This window comes from Vulpes vulpes, chromosome 15, assembly GCF_048418805.1.
Source record: "Vulpes vulpes isolate BD-2025 chromosome 15, VulVul3, whole genome shotgun sequence".
Lineage (NCBI taxonomy): Eukaryota > Metazoa > Chordata > Mammalia > Carnivora > Canidae > Vulpes > Vulpes vulpes.
Window position 1 is genome coordinate 107,269,417 of NC_132794.1, and position 19,983 is coordinate 107,289,399.

General features: G+C 38.0%; 1 protein-coding gene across 2 annotated transcripts in view; it reads left to right on the forward strand.

Moving 5' to 3' along the window:
• Positions 1–19,983, forward strand: part of INPP5F (inositol polyphosphate-5-phosphatase F) — an 86,346-nt gene that overhangs the window by 19,905 nt on the left and 46,458 nt on the right. Inside the window, exons 1-3 of one of the 2 annotated variants that reach the window (XM_072740232.1) lie at positions 250–330; positions 18,630–18,727; positions 19,406–19,542. In XM_072740232.1, the coding sequence (XP_072596333.1) occupies positions 19,516–19,542 (27 nt within the window). In that variant the 5' untranslated portion in view covers positions 250–330; positions 18,630–18,727; positions 19,406–19,515. Of the gene's footprint in view, positions 1–249; positions 331–18,629; positions 18,728–19,405; positions 19,543–19,983 lie in introns of those variants that run through there. The other variant, XM_072740231.1, reaches the window with a different exon arrangement.

A 19,983-nucleotide genomic window follows, 5' to 3' on the forward strand; every position in this document is an offset into this window, starting at 1 on the left:
CTGCCTCCCATCTGAGTAGAGTTTTGGCTTGTCATTTCTCTTTCCCCCATAACTGTCCTTATAGCAGAAACCTTATTCAGGCCTTGGATTTAATACTTTCCCACAAATTGCTTTATAGTAATGTATTCAGTTTTGGATGTTCATAACTGCCCTTTGGGGATATCGATCATTTAAAATAGAGTGCTGAAGATTGTGTTTTAATGTTTTCTGATGAATATTTTCTTATGATTGCTTTTTATTTTATTTTAGCTACGGATCTACTTCTTGCCTGGAATCCCATTTGTTTGGGATTGGTAGAAGGTGTTATTGGGAAAATTCAGCTTCATTCAGGTATGTTTCTGTAAAGTCCTTAAATCTGTTAAATTTAATGTAGCATTCTATGGCGTTTTCTTCCTTAAGGATGAATGTGGATTCTGTTTAATTCCTTTGCCCTAATTTTAGGTCTGCCCAAAGTAGGTCTATTTCCATATAAGTTTCATGAAATGAAAATAAAGCTTTAGAGAAAAGAAAGGGAGGTATAATTTTACAATTCTTTCTTCCTCTTAATAGGTATTCAATAGTTTTTCTTTTCTTTATGTGTCAGGAATTATGCTAGTTGGTAGAACATAGTAGTGAGGAAAAAAAACTGACCAGTGCTCACCCTTGTGGAGCTTACTTTTTAGGAAGACAGGCATCAGTAAGTAATCACTAAAGTAAATGTGCAAGTACTTGGTAATTGTGGTACATGCTCTGACAGAAACACCAACTATGCTGATTCCAAGGGAGAAGGAGGTTGGAGAAGGCTGGCAAGGTAGGCAGGTGGTGGACCGTGACTGACCAGGTTTGAGACAGTTGTCCATTCTGGATACAGTCAACTCTGGCCAGGTGCTCTAACGAGGTAGGCAAATTGATGAAAGGTCTAGGTTATTCACCAGACCCTTGTTTTGAAGACAGACTCTTGTGTCTGGGATTTGGAGGGAATTTTGATGATGAGAAGAGAGATGTTACATAGGCAGGTTCCCAAAAGTCCCGAAAAAGACTAACTGAAATATTTTAAGCACTGTATTTAAATATCTATCTGTTTTTCTTTTGGCATCGTTTTTAATGAGTTATGAAATATAGGCAGCTTTGCCATTATTACCGTGTAATTGGGAATCTAGCTATCTCTGTAGTATGCCCTTCCTTATTCTAAAATAAAATTGTTGTGGGGTGCCTGATTGACTCAATGGGTAGAGCATGTGACTCTTGATCTCAGGGTTGTGGGTTCAAGCGTGACGTTAGATGTAGAGATTACTTAAAATCTTTTTTTTAAGGTTTTTTTTTTTTTTTTTATTTGAGAAAGAGAGTGAGCGTGTGCAAGCACACAAGTTGGGGGGGAGAGGCTGAGAGAGAGGGAGAAGCAGGCTCCACACTGAGCAGAGAGCCCACCCACATGGAGCTCAGTGGTAGGACCCCAAGATCATGGCCTGAGCCGAAGGCAGACACTTAACAGACTAAGTCACCCAGGGACCCCAAAAATAAATCTTTAAAAAATTGTTGTGCATTTGGGAACTAGGTTGATTCCTGTGTGTTAAAAAGCATGTATTGCTGGCAACGATCTAATTTTCCTTTGCTAGATTCTTTGATTATTTTTTAAAGTTTATTTTTATTATGAAATATTTCATAGCTGCATAAAACTGTTTACCACAGATATACAGTATAGGTTGTTGTAAAACACACATATCTCTGCCACCCAAACTAAGAAATGAAACACGACCAATGTCTTTGGATCCCTCACTGTGCCTCCCTCCAAGTGTGTCCCGTTTTCTTCTCTTCAGGAACACTCACAGTTTTTAATTTTATGTTTATTATTCCCTTGATTTTCATTGGTGCTTTTATTACATATGTATTCCTAAATAATAGGATGCTAAGGTTTGTATTTGGGAGACTTTACATAAATGATACCATTTGTCTTCTACTTCCCTCTACCCCCAACTCAACCTGATATTTGTGAGATTTATCCACATTGATGTATGAAGCTTAGTTCTTTATTTTCACTTTTGTAGGACTATATCATAATTTGTCCTTCCTCTTGTCAGTGTGATTGTTTGGGGGTTTATATTTGCTATTAGAAGTAGTACCGCAATAAGCATTGTTGTATATTCTGTCTTTGGTAGTTTTGTAATCCTTTTGGTACAAGGAGACAAGCATTTAGACATTGTATAACCATGCTAAGTATTTTAGTAATACTCTCCTACCTGTCCACATTTACATAAATATATTTTTAATTCATTTATATGCTGACAGGATAATTTCATAGCTGAGTGTTCTGAGCTAAAACTCCTTTTCTATTGTTTAAGTGAAGCTTATGAAACTTTTGAGTTATTTTTCTTCAATTTCACATCCTAGAGCAATGAATAAATCACTGAAATCAGTCAGGAGATCTGAATCTAAACTTTATTTATTAGCTTCGTGATATAGAGGGGGCTACTTAACAGGGGTTTCACTTATCTATTGCTGAGACCCCAGGAATTAATGCCTTAAAACAACAAGAACATATAACATCATACAATTTTATGGATGGACCAAGTGACTCTTTTGCCCTTTTCCTGCTATTGTCTGGGGTTGTGTGGCAGCCTTCAATGGGGACTTTTCCTGGAACCTCTCTGTCCAGATAACTCATTTCATAAAGCCTCCCCTTTGGGTCTTTCTGTCCTGGACACCTGGACATTTTTTTGGAGTGGTGGCTGGGTGCCAAGAAGACCAGTCTCTGTGTGCAAAGGTTTATCAAGCCTCTGCTTGTGTCACTGAGCTTGCTAATACTCCGTTGGCCAAAGGAAATCATGTAGCCAAGCCCAAAGTCAGCATCAGAGGGAGCTTCCCAAAGGCTGGCATTCCAGGAAGCTGATTCATTGGGACCACAATGCCCATGAGCCTCTACTTTGTAAGCTGTAAAACAAGAGTAAAAATAACTGCCCTCTTTTTCCCCTATAGACTTATGAATCTAAATGAGATATATACCTGAAGGTACTTAATAAATTATCACTATTTTTTTGAGAAATTGCTGTTCTACTGAAGGTAACATGATGAAAGAGGGAAAAGGATTTCCATAAGATGTCAGGTAACAACTCACTTTTAACATTATGTTCTTACCTAAGCACTGAACTCTCTCCCTTTCTCTGTCTCTCTCTCAAATGATAACCATTTTATCAAGGCCCTTTTGGTTGCAAATACAAACCTATCGGTATACATAAAACAAAGTTTTATTAGGACCCAAGGGACCAAAACCAAGAAATGGATGTCTTATAAGGTCCGAGATTACATTTTGGGGCAGGTGGTCTTGAGCACCACTTCTCTATACATCTCTTTTATTTTTTCTCTTCTTTTGGCTTTCTGTTTGTGTCCATAGGACAAAATTTCTGCTCTGACATGGTACCTTCAGGCCTCATGCCATCCGACAGCTGCTGTTCCCTACAAACCAGTGGAGACTGCCTAGCCGTCAGGGATTGAGCAGGGAGTCTAGTTCAGACCTCTGGGAAAGAGATTTTTATAGGCCCTGTCTGGGCCAAGGATGGTCCTGGTCACAAAGTTCAGCTCCAGAGGTTGACTTCTTCTGTCAGACTGGGAGGCCTTGGACTTGGCAGACAACCCAAAAGTTTCATTCTAGCAGTGAACAAATATAAGTTGTTGGTAGATGTGTTTATGATGCAGTGAAAGTCTGGTCATTGTGGAGGGGGTGAATTTGGTCATCTCCTGCAGTCAGCCTTTGTTTACAAGTGCTTTCCCTCCTGGCACCACTTGTCTTTGTTTAGACTCAAAACAAGTGGTTGATAAGCAGTGAGGCTTTCTGTTCTACAGGACATTTTAGAAAAGGGAGAAGTGAAGACAGAAAATATAAGAAAGGAAAGAAAGGCAGGGAAAGTAATCTGTACTTTTTTTTTTTCTCTTGTCACATCACTTCTAATGTTTGGCCCTTAAGAGAAGGAGTGGGGAAGAAGCAGAGGAACATCTTTTCTGCTGCCACCCCCCCCCCCACTGTTCTTCATTCCCTCACCCACCACCCCCAGAGAGAACTGCAGCCACACCCCAGTGTGTCACACAGCCCCCACATTGCGCCCCCAGCTCCCCGCGCTTCTGCATCCATCTTCCCCTTCTCCGTTTGCTCCCTGCATTCTCTGCCCTAGGATGCCTCCCCTCCCTAAGCCCTGCTAAAGCTCATGCTCTAGCCACACCATTGGCCTGGCCTAGCCAGTGGAGATTTGTTCCCCGGGCGGACTAGAACTAACATGATCCTTTCAGGTGCAACTTTCCTCTAGGGGCATCTTACCTTCTGGGGGTAGAGGATGGGGGAATAACATGTCTGTACTTAAACTCTTTCTCACTCCTGTTTCCCTCCTACTTCTCCACATTTCAATGCACGAATTTTTGTTCTTGCTTAGTGAGATGGGAACATAAGTTTATTTGAACAGATGTCATTGACAGTCTAACAGCGGCGTGGGTGAGCCATGCCACGGTTCCTGACTGTCACTGAACTCTGAGCTGGGTGGAATGTAAGCAGGCGTGACTTAGAAACTAGATCAGTTTGTGAGGGCTGCCATAGCAAAGTCCCGTAGACTGGGGAATTTAACAGAGATTTATTTTCTCTCAGTGCTAGAGGCTAGAAGTCCAAGGTCAAGGTGTTGGCAAGTGGTTTCTTCTGAGGCTTTTCTCCTTGGCTTGTAGATGGCTGTGTCTTCACATCATCTTGACCATCTTCATGCTGTCCTTTCTCTGTGTGCATCTGTGTCCAAGTGTCCTCTTCTAAAGACACTAGTTATGTGGGATTAGAATCCACCCTAATAACCTCATTTTAACTTAATTACCTCTTTAAAACCCTATCTCTAAAATGGGGCCACATTATAAGGTCCTGAAGGTTAGGACTATGGCATGTGAATTTTGAGGGGATCGAGTTCAGCTCATAACAGGAACTTAATGTCTACTGGAATGCTTATTACAAAAGCATATCAAAGAGAATTTCCGCTGTTGCTTCTTACTCTTTATTTCTTGGTGAGATAGGTCATTCCCCAGATATCATTGACTAGGCACCCACCCCAGAGTTGGACTAACCTTGAAGGTCACACAATAGCCTTGGGTTAGGTTATTTCATCTAAGATGTCTGTGTTGTCCACAGTAAGACAAAGCTAACATCTCCTTGATATGATTGTTGTGAGATTTAATAAAACTCACTTAAGTGCTTAGCATGGTTCCTGGTAATAGTAAGCATTCAATAGATGCTGGCTATTAATTTTTTCCCTTAGTTTTAAGGATCACTTAGAGGTGTCAGATATTCTTTTTTTTTAATATTTATTTATTCATGAGATACAGAGAGAGAGAGAGACAGAGGCAGAGACATAGGCAGAAGGAGAAGCAGGCTCCACGCAGGGAGTCCAATGTGGGACTCGATCCTGGGACTCCAGGATCACACCCTGAGCCAAAGGCAGACGCTTAACCCCTGAGCCATCCAGGTGTCCCAGTGTCAGATATCCCATTAGGGAACCACTTAAGTCCTGGCTATATAATTTTGAATAAATTTTAAACTTGGATTATTTTTTCTAATAATGTTAACTTTTGCTGAAACTAATGATACTAACATGTCATTAAAAGACTACATGGTGGGGATCTATAAAAAGTAATGTTTTTAATGGTTAAATATTAGCATCAGTGAAAGCTATATTCCATAATCCATATGCCCCTTTTAAAAAAATGTGTGGTGGAAGAATTTTAAAGTATTATTTAATTATATCCTTTGCTGATAATTGCCCTTCCTTTTATCAAGCTTTGCCAGAAAATTGTTCTGTTAACCCTGGTGTCTAGAAAATGCCTTTTTAGAACTGTTAGTCTTCCTTGGATTTGGAAGGCCTCTTCCCCACACATTTGCGGGCAGGTGGACTTTCAGCTAGGGTGTAATGTTGTCTCTCTCTCTCTGACAACTTGATGTGCCTGATTTTGGTTTGGTCATTGGGATTTATTGATATGAAGAACAGAAAATAGAAGGAATATGTCATGTGCTAAGTAGATGAAAGAAAAGCTTCATGAAATATAAACTTTTGTCCATTGTAGGGTCCAGGAGGACATAAGCATGATAGTCAAATTTTTATCGCAACTGTAATTACATATTATTTTTCTGTTTTCCTTTTTTTCTCTTGGTCCCCTCCCACCCTAAGAATAAGCTCCAGGGAGATGGGCTGTGTCCCCCTGTGCTCAACTACAGCAGGGCTATTCATAAATATTTCAGCAAATATTACTTTAACAAATAATTGTGGAATGCTTACTGCATGTCAAGGTCTACACTCAGTAATGGGGACTGTAGGATGAACAAAACTCAAAGCTTCCAGGAGTGTAGGATTGGATCCAAGAGATAGACATTAATGACCTGATCACACCATTTGATCATTAGGCTTAAGCTTCTGAAGAAGAGTGTGGTATGTTGTAAAGCAAATGACAGAGGGGCCTCACTGGTGCAGTGGGGGGCCCTGGTTGGACAGTATCCCTGAGGACGTGATGTCTGTGTCAAACTTGAAATATGAGTGAGATCATCTGGACAAGGCCAGGATAAGGGTGGAGAGTGAGAGGAAAGATGGTTCTTGGCAGAGTCAGCAGCTATACAGAAGGCCCACATGATTGACATTTCTTCTCTTTTCTGTGTGATGTTGGGGAGATAACTGTTATCTTCACTCAGGTCGCTTTAGGCTGCAGACTTTAAATGGGTCACAAAAGCTCTTTCAAATTTATTTTGAAGACTAAGAAGAAGATAAGCTCAAGGTAAGAAATATCTGAATATGAAAAGCCAAAGTATATACTCAATGATACTTTCAGAAATAGTTTGAAAACTGTCAGGAATCTCGATTAATTTGGCATTAGAGGCTCTTGGTTTAGTAACTGAGTTACTACTCATAGTGTTGAACAGCTAGAGACACCGTTCACTCAAGCAGCTCTCGTTTGTTAAAATAGTGCTCGCCATCTGGTGTTTTCTCCACTCCTGAAGTGGTGAAGATGTCTCAATCATTAAAATGGTAAAATGTATTATGCATATGGTTTCAAAAGTGTGATTTTAGTCTGCTGGGGAGACTTTGCTAGGACACTAATGACATGAAATATTTTATATACTTCAGTGATGAATGAGTGGAGTGTCACTAGCTTTGCTTCAGTACTTTCCTGAAAAGCCATTAGAAAACCCTAGTAGTTGAGGGCACTGCAGGGCAGAGGAGAGAAGCTGGCAGGGCTTCTTATGTTTAAACATGAGTGTAACTGTCTGTGTGCAGTTGTATTGTGAGAGAAGTAGATTGTTTTATCATCTACCAATAACTCATACTATTACAAACATGTAAGGATTGGGATAATGGCTGTACAACTTCAAACATATATTAAAATCATGGAGTTGTACACTTAAAATGGTAGAATTTTATTGTCTATAAATCCTATCTCAATGAAGCCATTAAAAACATTTAAGTCAGAAGGTAGCTTTTGATGTACTGTGTTGTTATTACTTCTGATTTTATCTTAATTAAACAGTTAAATACCTCTCTCTTTAGGTAACTTCTGGTGATTTTTTTTTTTAATGTACTAAAGTTGCTTTGAGGGAGTATTCTAAGGAAGTAGTATTTGTGACATTTTATTTCTTCCAAAATAATGATTTATTATTTTTTTAAAAAAGATTTTATTTATTTATTCATGAAAGACACACAAAGAGAGAGAGGCAGAGACACAGGCAGAGGAAGAAGCAGGCTCCATGCAGAGAGCTCGACGTGGGACTCGATCCCAGGTCTCTAGGATCAGGCCCTGGGCTGAAGGCGGCGCTAAACCACTGAGCCACCTGGGCTGCCCCTGATTTATTTTTTTAAAAGATTTTATTTATTTATTCATGAGAGACACAGAGAGGCAGTGACATAGGCAGATGGAGAAAGTAGTCTCCCTGTGGGCAGCCTGATATGGGACTTGATCCCAGGACCCTGGGATCACAACCTGAGCCGAAGATAGATGCTCAACCACTGAGCCACCCAGGCATCCCCAAAATAAGAATGATTTAAATTGTAACTTAGATACAATCCTCTTATAGTCATTTTGTTATTCATAAGGATCTCAGAATTATTTATTTTGGGGGTAGAATTTTCATTGGTGACTAGGTTCCTGGCTACTCCTTAGAAGATTCTTTACTTGTAGTTTAGGGCATCTAGTCTCTGAATGGCTTTGGGTCTGGGAAGCATCTTCTCCTCATTCTTCTCTGCTTCCTTCCTCTTCCTTCTACTCTATCCCCAGGTACCTAGGTGCTGAATGGCCTGTACCTCCTCTTGGCTCCCTTCAGCCTATTCCATCACTGTACACTTCTGAATTTTCCATCACTTACCATGTCCCTGATCTGAGCTCCAGTCACCTTCGTACACATGATTCCACCTCTCTGGCAGGAGCAGAGCTTGAAGTAGACACATGAATGTGACGTATAGTTCTGAGCTCTCCCAAGGATCATCAGCCAAGCAAGCTTCTTGTTGCTGAACACATCTCTAATTGGCAGGTATTCATGTTTTCAGGGAGAGAGATTTTTAAAAAAAAATTTTTTTATTGGAGTTCAGTTTGCCAACATATAGCATATCACCCAGTGCTCATCCCGTCAAGTGCCCTCCTCAGTGCCCATCACTCAGTCACCCCAACCCCCTGCCCAGCTCACTTTCCACCACCCCTTGTTTATTTCCCAGAGTCAGGATTCTCTCATGTTCTGTCACCCTCACTGATATTTCCTGCTCATTTTCAGGAGAGAGATTCTTTAGAGATGGGCCAGTTTGCCTCTTAGGCTATTCCACTACCATCTCAGTTTCCAGTTACAAACTCATTTGTTCTTAAACTCCAGTTGTTTTCCTCAGTGATTCCCATGGTGGTGATATTAAAAGTTTTTAGGTTTGGAAAAGAAGAGGATTGTTACAGTAAGAGTGACATGTATCGACCACCTACAAAGATGCTTTTTATATTTATTTCCTCCTTTATGTTCTTTTTGAACTTTTTATCTTATTGAACATTCTGAAGTGATTATAATCAAATTATTATCAGGTCTAATTGTTGAAGATTAGAAATCTTGATAAATATAGTAAGTTCTCATTTACTTAGATACGGATCAGTATCAGCCAGCCAGAGCAGAAAATGAAGATTACTGATTGAATTGACTTGGTTTGCAAGCTGGTTACAGCCTTTGGGTTTGGGGTCCCTCTTATAGGGGCCAGTGGCCTCCAATCTTGAAGCATGCATCTCTCCAACAGTAATTTATCTTCATGATGGTAGACCAGCATCATGAATAAAAATGCCAATTACAGGGTTCCTGGGTGGCAAATTGGTTGAGTATCTGACTCTTGATTTTTGGCTCGGGTTGTGATCTCACGGTCATGAGATTGAGCCCTATGTTGGGCTCCATGTTCAGTGCAGAATCTGCTTAAGATTCTCTTTCCCTCTCCCTTTGCCCCTCTCCACCTCTGTTTTCTCTCTCAAGTAAATAAATATAAAAAATTCCCAATTATACTTGGTATACTTTTTATGCATAATTGTACTTAACAAGTAGGAAAATATGTACTAAAGTTTTTAATAAACATATAAGAACACATCACTTTAAGAAGAATAAGCTATAGTTATATAGAAAATGTACTTTTATATACAAATTCATTTTGCCCAATGATACTTTATAAGTTTGACTTTTCTAGTTTTGTAAAACCATTACAGACAAAAGACTTTATATTTTTATAGAGTATAAGAGATTATTTCGTTTTATAGCAGGTCATTATTAGGCATTTAAATTCATCCTAAGCATAGTAAGCTGACCTGAATATGCTTCTGATTCCACCATTTGGTATTTTTGAAATGGTGCCTATTAGAAGAGCTTCTTGCCCTGGATGCTCTCCTGGTGAGTCATTGTCAATTTTCTATAAACCTAGACTTGGGGAACCTTTAGTAGGCAGCAGAGCAACCAGTCAAGAAATATTGAGTAACTACTATGTATGGAAAATTTAACAAATTCATAATTGGCTTTTTAGTTAGAGAATTAGAAGTCCAGTATGATGCACTTTTAGCTACTAGGTGCCTGACTGGAAAAAATGGTGCTGATGTAGTGGTAGTATTACTTGTAACTCCACTTATTTGATGTACAAGGCTCCCTGAAATATATTCAGAGATGTATAGTGTTCTGTTTCCGTTAAGGGGGAAAAAGCATTTCAGCTAATGTAGTTAAAAAAAAAATAGAAATGGCTTTATTTACTTATGTATTTATTCACTGAGCTTTATGCCTAATATGGGGCTTGAGCTCACAACCCTGAGATCAGGAGTTGCATGCTCTATCTACTGAGCCAGCCAGGTGTCCCAGAAATGGCTTTAAAAATAAAACAAACATTATATTAGTATACTATGATATAATAACATTATATTAATATAGTATGACTCATATCTTTAGAAATGGCTTTAAATATAAAACAAACATATTAATATACTATGATATATTAATATACTATGAACTCATATGTAAGACAAACATTATATTAATATACTGTGATATATTAATATACTATGAGTTCATATCTTTAGAAATTTAAATTCATGTATAAGTTTGTATAAAACCAGTTTATAGATTCATGCTCCTTACTATTCATATAAAAGTACTACTACCTGGCCCATGAATAGCTTATGCAGTGGGTTTCAATGAAATAGATTTTATGCACACATCATACTGAATTTAAATTCCTACCAAATATTTCTCTATAAAAACAACAATAATAAAACAGAAGCCTTCAAATTGGAACATAGTTTATCCTGAGATAAACCATTAAGATTTTCCAATTATTAGCTTCTCTAATAATGTATAGTGTGTTAATATAATATTATATAACAGATCATTTAAAGAGATGTCATACATTCAAAAAGAGATCAAGAGAAACTAGTCAGAGAGTCTGTTTCTGACAGCAATAGATTAGCAGTATTTGAAGAGATAATAGCCAAGAATTTTCGAAAACCTATTATAAATAGGTTTAAGAAGTACTTTGAACCACAGGGGAAAAGTATAAAGAAAACCACACTTTAGCACCGCATAATGAAACTGATGAAAACTGAAGACAAAGAAAACACCCTGAAAGCAGACAAAGAAAAAGTACACATTAAATTCAAAAGTGTATAGTGAGCCTTGATAGAAACAATGGAAGCCAAAAGACAGAATGATATTGTCAAAGTGCCTGTCTGGCATTTTGTACCTTTTAAAATTTAAGGAAAATACATTTGAGACAAACCGAAACTGAGAGTATTTGTTACCAGTAGTATCTGCACTAAAAAGAAATAGTAAAGAGAGTTCTTTGGGCAAAAGGTACGTGACTCGATGGGAGTGTGGAGATGTGGGAAGGGATGGAGATCAATGGAAAATGTAAATAAGTTGGTAAATTTAAAGGAATTTGGTTTTATATGGAGTTTAAAATTAATGACATTAAAATACATAGCAGTAGAAATGATAAGGAGTTAACGGGGTCCTTTCGCTGGTTCTAAGGTCCTTTTACTGACCAGAAACTGGTAAAACTGGTTAAAAAATAGGCTTTTCTAAGTCAGGGTTCATGTAATCATTCCCTATGATATAACCACTAACAGAATAATAAAAGATTGTAAAATGTGAATAAAAGAGGAAATAGAATAATAATTTTAGAAATCCCCCAAAAGGCAAGAAATGTGAATAGAACAGGTAGGACAAATAATAAGATGGTAGATTAATTTCTAAATATACCAATAATTAGGTAAATGGGTTTATACTCCCATTAACGCACAAAGCTTTTTATTTTATTTTTTTAAAGATTTTATTTATTTATTCATGAGAGAGGGAGAGACACAGGCAGAGGGAGAAGCAGGCTCCATGCAGGGAGCCTGATGCGGGACCCAGTCCCGGAACTCCAGGATCATGCCCTGGGCCGAAGGCAGGTGCTAAACTGCTGAGCCACCCAGGGATCACAAAGCTTTTTATACTGGAAGAACAGTCAAATCCATCTACAGGCTGCTCTCAGACAAATTCCTTAAGTATGTGAAAATAAAAAATAAATAATAAAATAAATCTTGTAAACACGAACCTACTGAAAACTGATGTAGCTGTACTAATACCAAAACAGACTTTAAGGTGAGATGCATAGAGGGACATACTTTTTCATAACAAGGCTTAAATCACCAGAAAGGTATAACAATTTTAAACAAATTTAAATTTGTATGCACCTAAACATAACTAAAATATATATAAAGGGCAGTGAGTCATGTGATTGAAATTGGTTCAGACTGTCAATGTGAAATGGCAGAGAAACAACGTTAAGTATTCCTGCTATCAGTTTGACACAGAAGAAAGGAAAGCCGAGCCGACTGTCATCCCTTCTCCTAATTCTCGCTTTCCTTCTTTACCAACGTGTTTCCATTCTCCAGTACATGTGGTGGGAACACGGGCCCCTCCCTGAGGCATCATCTGTAGAAGCCCTTCAAGATTTTAAAGATCTGTATTTGAATATTACATTACAAATAACTTTGGAGTATATGTATCTACCTGTCTTTGGATTTATGTGAGGATGTAGTTACAAACTCTAGTGTACTGACCCCTCCATTCACAGTGGATCTCGTTAAGGCAACAGGTGCTCTCTGCTTGGCCATTCCACACCCTCTCCTCCAAGAAGTGGACCCAGGGGAGATGCAGGGTGTGCTTTGTCCTCAGGAATACAGTCTGTTTGGGGGGGCAAGCTAAAGGAGGTAAATGCGTAAACATCAGCAACAGATGCCCCTTCTCTCTTTATTTTTGCCTTTGGTCATAGCATGAATGGTTATAGAGAGATAGAAAGTAGAGAGTATCTAATGCAGTGACAACAGAACCTACAAAATAAGTCATGGTTGTATGCCACAAAATCCTTCTTCTTCCCTTTTTTTTTTCCCCCTCTCTCTCTCAAAAATCTTAACAAAAAATCCTACTGAACCAGTTCATGTTGGAGCCAGTCTTTGGAAAAGGTGAACCAGAAGAAAAGAAAAGCAAAATCTTTTTCACACAAATATTTCATTCACTTTGATTGTCTGGCACAAATGAATATGTATTTCTTTCAGGAGCTCTTTTCATTGAATCTCGCTTAACCTATTTACCGGCTTAATCAACATGCCCTGCTGCCTCTCTGCAAAGCCTGTTGGATGCACTAGATGCTCTGAAGGCTGAAAGCTGGGGACTGGTGGGGGATGGAGTAGGAAGCTCCCTCTCTCCCAGTGGATCATGGATTGTGTTTGTTCCTAAACCTGTTTATATCCATGTAACTCATTATTGTAATTACATAATTTAATTAAATATTAAATAAGCCTATCAACTCTGAGTGTAAAGGAAGCTGAATTGAATACAAATACTAAATAAAGCTGTGTTGCATAAAAAGAAAAATTAAACAGCAACACCAAATACCCATCAGTGACTCATCCTTTAAAAAAAAAGTTCTCAGTAAATCAATGTACATTTGAATGTTTCATATGAAAAATAAAGTTAAATTGGTTTTTAAAGTTTTTTTTTAAGCTTTCAAGTAAGATTAAAAGAACTAATGCCAGAATGGTAACCAATTACTCTCACAAAGTGAGGTTTGGATTTGATTTAAAGAATATCTGTGCATGGAATGGGGAAGAATGGTCAAAGGAAACTTTAGTTTTATCCATTAACATTTACATTTTTTAAGCAAGTAGAATATATTCATTTATTCCCTATAAAATTATTAATAAAAAATGAAAAGAATTGCTGGACACTCATCATTGGATCAAATGCCTATCTTTTCTTTATGTCAGTAAGATGGCTAGCCATGTCAAGAAACATGTAGATGGAATACTTCCTAGAGTTGAGGTCATGAGTGTCTATCTAAAAACATTTTTTCCTGAAATTGGATGTAAAAAAATCTTTTGTTGAAAATTTTTATTCCATAATTGTTTATCCCCTTTTAAGCGAGTCAGTTATTGTATAGAGCAAGCAACTGAACCTTTTCCAGGACTATTGTTGTAGCTTGCCCTACTGGTCATGCTTTTCAAGATAGCGCCTTCCCAATCAGTTTTCTTATCTTGCTGAGGAAGTCAGAATTCCTTGTCTGTCTCTTCCTGGAGGACCCAGGGTTACAAAACCGACTTTTTCTCCCATTATAAAATGTTTAAAAGGTTGAAAGAATATTTTTATGCCAGAGGACCTTGCTAGCCTGTCTCCTTTGGCTCTTGGTTGCACCAGACATTTACATCTTACCATGGCAGCTTTCATTGAGCCATTTTTTTCCTCCTGGTGGGTGACATAGATTAATATGATAGCCTGCCTTGGTGCTTTAAAAATTTTAATTACAGAATTATGCCTGATGCCTCCTGGGACTGCTAAACACCAGTGTCTGAATACTTCTACATTTTTTTTTTGTCTTAAAGCTCAAACAATAAAACATATTATTTGGGGCATTTAACCCTGTTAATAATGTGTTTATTCTCACCAGACTTTCTAGGCTTCCAAGGTGGATATGTGCTGTTTCACCTTAAGCAAAATAATTATAGAATAGACATTACTATTGTTTTCCCTGAGTTTTTTGTTTTGCTTTGTTTTCTAGAGTCAGTGATTTTGCTTGGAGATAGCTCTGTTCAATTCAAAATCTTCATTTTCTTTCCACTGTGATAATTTTAATTACCTTTTGAACACTAGTGAAAAGAGGTAGCTGTTTGGAGAGGTTTGATGTATTTCAAGAATTAGGAGGCTGTTCTAACTTTACCTTTGTCTTTGGGAGAAAATACACTTTTTTAAGTTTTTTATTCTCTGCTTCACTAGGTTAAAACTCCTAACAAGTTTGTTTTGTTTTTAGAATGAGCTTTAAAAAAAATTGAGATGTAATCCACATGCCATAAAAGTCACCCTTTTTAAAAGTGTACAAGTCAGTGGCTGTTGATATATTCTCAAGATTGTACGACCATCACTAATCCCAAAACATTTTCATCATCCCAATTTACTTCAATTGTAACTAGTCGATATCTGTTCCCTTATTTTACTTTTCATGTTTTCTTTTTTGGTCAATGTGTGAGACTGAAAACAGGAGATTAAAAGACTTAAGAGCACAGTTAACCCAATGCAGTTCATAGATCTGGATGGAAGTTCAACTGTAAAAAGACATTTTTTTAACCCATGATCCCCACACTCCTAGCTGCTAAGTGATTTAAAAGCAGACTTCAGATAATTTGTTTATCCACAAATATGTTTCAACACCATTTCATGACATTCACTCTTCCCCCCTCTTTAATCATCATGTACTGGTGCCCAAATTATATGAGTCTGTGTCTGTTCTATTCTGGTATTCATTTGACCGTTCTTATACCAGTACCCCATTGTTTTATTTACCATAGCTTCATAGTATATTTTGCTATCTGGTAGACATTCGCTCTCAGTGATAAGAACATGAATTATAAAAATTATTTAACCCTCATAGCTACTCTCTGCAGCAGACAGTTTTATCCCATTCCACAGATGAGAAAACCGGAAGAAGTCAGTCAAATATTGTGCTGCCAAATGAAAGGAAAATAAGTGATGAGGTAGGGGCACTTGGATGGCTTAGTCAGCTAAGTGTTGGACGCTTGGTTTCGACTGAGGTCATGATCTCAGGATCCTGGGTTGGAGCTCTGCGTCAAGTCTGTGCTCAGTGGAGTCTGCTTGGGATTCTCTCCTCCCTCTGCCTCTACCACTCGTGCTGACTCGTGCACTCTCTCTCAAATAAATGAGATCTTTAAAAAAAAAAAAAAAAATGGTGAGCTAAAATTCAAGCCTGAGTTCTGACCTCAAAGTCCAGAACTTAAGGCTTTCCCTGAGAAAGGAAGGCTGCTATTTACAGATTCTCCGTTGTTTGATCATTTACATTATATTTTCTCATATTTAATCTTCATCCTAACTCCCCAGATCTATTGAACTTCAGTCCATAATATATATATTTTTATTTTTATTTTTTATTTTCTTATTTTTTTAATTTTTATTTATTTATGATAGTCACACAGAGAGAGAGAGAGAGAGAGAGAGAGAGAGGCAGAGACATAGGCAGAGGGAGAAGCAGGCTCCATGCACCGGGAGCCCGACGTGGGATTCGATCCCGGGTTTCCAGGATCGCGCCCTGGGCCAAAGGCAGGCGCTAAACCACTGCACCACCCAGGGATCCCCATAATATATATATTTTTAAAAAGCACTTCAATTTTTCACATTTTTTCTAAAGTGTATTTGAATTTGTAAGTTGTATTTCAGTGTTGGCAGTATTTGTGAAAAAAATGCCTTTTGGTTTCCCAAGTGAGTTTATGTATGGAGTAAAACCTTTGCTCGAAGGTTAAGGTTTTGGCACTATGCTATTAGATGTTTTATTGGAAGGATATTTATTACATTTGATTATGCACATTGTGTTTTTCATTGCTGTGATTTATTAAGATCATAATTTGCAATGTTAATATGAAATGTATCCAAAGTAAACTCCAGTAAGAAGGCATGAAGTAGGAAAAGGGCTTCACAGTGTTGGCTTGTCTGGTCAGCTGCCAATGCTTTAATCTGTTCAGTGTAAAATAGAAATTATTCCTGTGAAGTTAGGAGACCAATGGTAAGGATTTTGTTTTATTCAACAAAATGTATTGACATATGCAACAGTATATTATTTGTTGCTAACTCTTACCCTTCTGAAGAACAAGTATGATATGCTTTATTACGTATTTGATTTATTTTATGATAGGTGCTTGATAACTGATCTTGATCCATGCCTGAAATACTCCCTAGCCCATGGTAGGTCTTTGGTTAATGTTTAATGATAATGAATAATGAAATAGCCTGTAAAAGCTTTGAAACTTAATAGTAAATTTCCACCCTACTTTATAAAGAATTATGAAACTCTTCCAAACTCTTGCATTTTTGAAATGCCTAAAGCACATCTTCAGAGCATGATCTCTAACATGAGAGTTGATTGATATTTAGGGGAAATTGAAATACTATATTTTTCTTTTAAGAACATTTTTTATATGGTAAATATATATCCGTCATGTTGGTTTTCCACAAGAAATTACTGAAGCACTATTTCAATTATTTTAATTTTTGTTGCTAGTTAGGTAGTATTTTTTTAAGAGTGTAACTTCATGAACTGAAAAATTGTATTTGCATGCTGTCTTTCATAGACCATTTCCCATTTAATTAAAAATCTTTTGTGAGAAGTAAAAATTATGATTAGGAAGATAATTGTTGGGCCTCTGGATAGAGGCCCAACAATTCTTGTATTTATTAAAGATTCTTTAGTTTGTTTTACCATCTTACCACCCCCCGCCCCCACTATTGCCCATTCTCCTCAGTCTATTATTTGCTAAGTGCTAGTGTATGCAAAAAGTAGTTTTGGAATTGCTAACTCATATCCTTCCAACAAATTCACTCACCAGAGTACAATATTATATGCAGTTCTTTTTGTCTTTTGTTTTCCATAGTTATTTAGGTGCGTTTTTTTCTAACTGTGGTTATACTTTTCGTTTGAAACACAGTTGAATTAGTGTTTGCATTTTGTTTTGAGTTGTCCTCTCTCTGTCCTTCCCCCGCTGCCATTGAAAGGAACTATTTATTTTTGAGAAGGGAGACATCACCATGGTTCTAAGAGTCAGAACTATATAAAAGGGTATACTCATGGGCAGCCCTGGTGGCTCAGTGGTTTAGCGCTGCCTTTGGCCTGGGGTTTGATCCTGGAGACCTGGGATCGAGTCCCATGTCGGGCTCCCTGCATGGAGCCTGCTTCTCCCTCTGCCTGTGTTTCTGCCTCTCTCTCTCTCATGAATAAATAAATAAAATCTTTAAAAAAAAAAAAAAAAGGTATACTCCGAGAATTGTCACTTCCCCTCATCTCCCTTCTTCCATCCTGTTTCTGCCTACCCTCTGTAGATAACCAGTCTCATTAATTTCTAGTTTATTGCTCTTATTTTTTGTGTGTAAATTTGCAGATATATGCATATTTTCTCATATCTTTTTTTTTAAGATTTATTTATTTTAGAGAGCAAGCCCTCATACATATGCAGGGGGAGGGGGAGAAGGAGGAGGGAGAGAGAATCCCAAGCAGACTCCCTGCTAAGGGCAGAGCCTGACTAGGACTCCATATCATGACCCTGAGAGGCCAGCACTTAATTGACTGAACCACCCAGGTGCCCCTCATATCTGCTTTCTTACATAAAGGGTGGCATACTCTTGATATTCTTTTGTGCTTTGATTTAATAATATAAATTCTTATATGATTTTAATATCTCCTTGTTTTATAAATATATCTTTATCCATGTAATATAATCAAGAATCATTCCTCGTCAGTTCCTAGAACATGCCTAATTCTTCTTTACTCTCTGCATAGTACTCCACTGAGTGGATGTGTCCTAGTTTATTCAGCCATTCTCCTATTTTTGGACAATTAAGTTGTTTCCAATATCTTGCAGTCACAGACTGCTACAATGAATAAACTTGAGTGTACATACTTTCGGGTTGATTGTGTATCTTCAGGGTAAACTCAAGGGTGGAACTGCTATGTTAAAGGTAAGTGCATGTTTTATTATTAGGTATCTCTAAATTTTCCTCCAGAAAAGTTGTATCTGTTTGTATTCCCACTAGAACTGTATGACATTGCCTCTTGTTCCCACAGCCTTGTTGGGGAATGTGCTCTCGTACCTTCATATTTTCCCCAGTCTGATGGATGAAAATGATGTCACTGCATTTCAGTTTCCATCTCTCTCGTTAAAAGTGAGATTGAACATCTTTTCACATGTTGAAGGCCATTTATTTATTTATTTATTCATTCATTCATTCATTCATTCATTTATAAGATTTTATTTATTCATTCATGAGAGAGAGAGAGAGGCAGAGACACAGGCAGAGGGCAAAGCAGGCTCCATGCAGGGAGCCCAATATGGGACTGGATCCCGGGTCTCCAGGATCAGGCCCTGGGCTGAAGGCAGTGCCAAACTGCTGAGCCACCCGGGCTGCCCCATTTTTTTATTTTTGTATATTTTTTTATTGGAGTTCAATTTGCCAACATATAGCATAACACCCAGTGCTCACCCCGTCAGGTGCCCCCCCCGGTGCCCGTCACCCAGTCATCCCAACCCCCCACCCACCTCCCCTTCCACTACCCATTGTTCATTTTCCAGAGTTACGAGTCTCTCATGTTCTGTCACCCTCACTGATATTCCCCACTCATTTTCTCTCCTTTCCCCTATATTCCCTTTCACTATTTTTTATATTCCCCAAATGAATGAGACCATATAATGTTTGTCTTGAAGGCCATTTATATATCTTTGTCATGTGCTTTACTTTAAAGTGTTATATCGTATGTATATTTTGTTGTTAGATTATTCTTCAGCTTGCCAGGATAGTAGCATTTTATAGATACCAAACATTAGTGTGACTTTTCTCTTTCAGATCTTCCATGGTGGCTTATTTTAATTCGGCAGAAAGCATTGGTGGGCAAACTTCCAGGAGACCATGAGGTCTGTAAAGTCACCAAAATTGCTGTGCTGTCACTTTCTGACATGGAGCCTCAGGATCTTGAGCTAGAGGTAAGGTGGAAGTCTCAGGAAGTTTTATGGAAACTTGGTATAAATATAATAACAAATATGAGGATTTGGTTAATAGACCAAAATCTTAATTCTAGAGCTAGATAATATTTTTAAAGTAATTGAATCCTGTGTTTTTCAAACTTCACTTCAGTAGTGGAAACTTTGATTCAAGATCTGTGAAATCCAGTATAACAGATGCATAAAAGCAGAGGCGGCTTTGGTTGAGGTTGTGATGTGGGGGAGGAGATCCTTGGGATCCAGCCCAGGTGGCCTCTTATGGAAAACCACTTTCTGCTCCTAGGGAGCCCTAGGGTTCTGCATAGTACAGTTTGAAAACTCCTGATTTGGGGGAGAGAGAGGGTAATTAAGAAGATGAGATTTAACTTACTCTATATCCTTTTTAAATCTGTATTTCTTGAAATTTTTCTAAGCACCGATCTA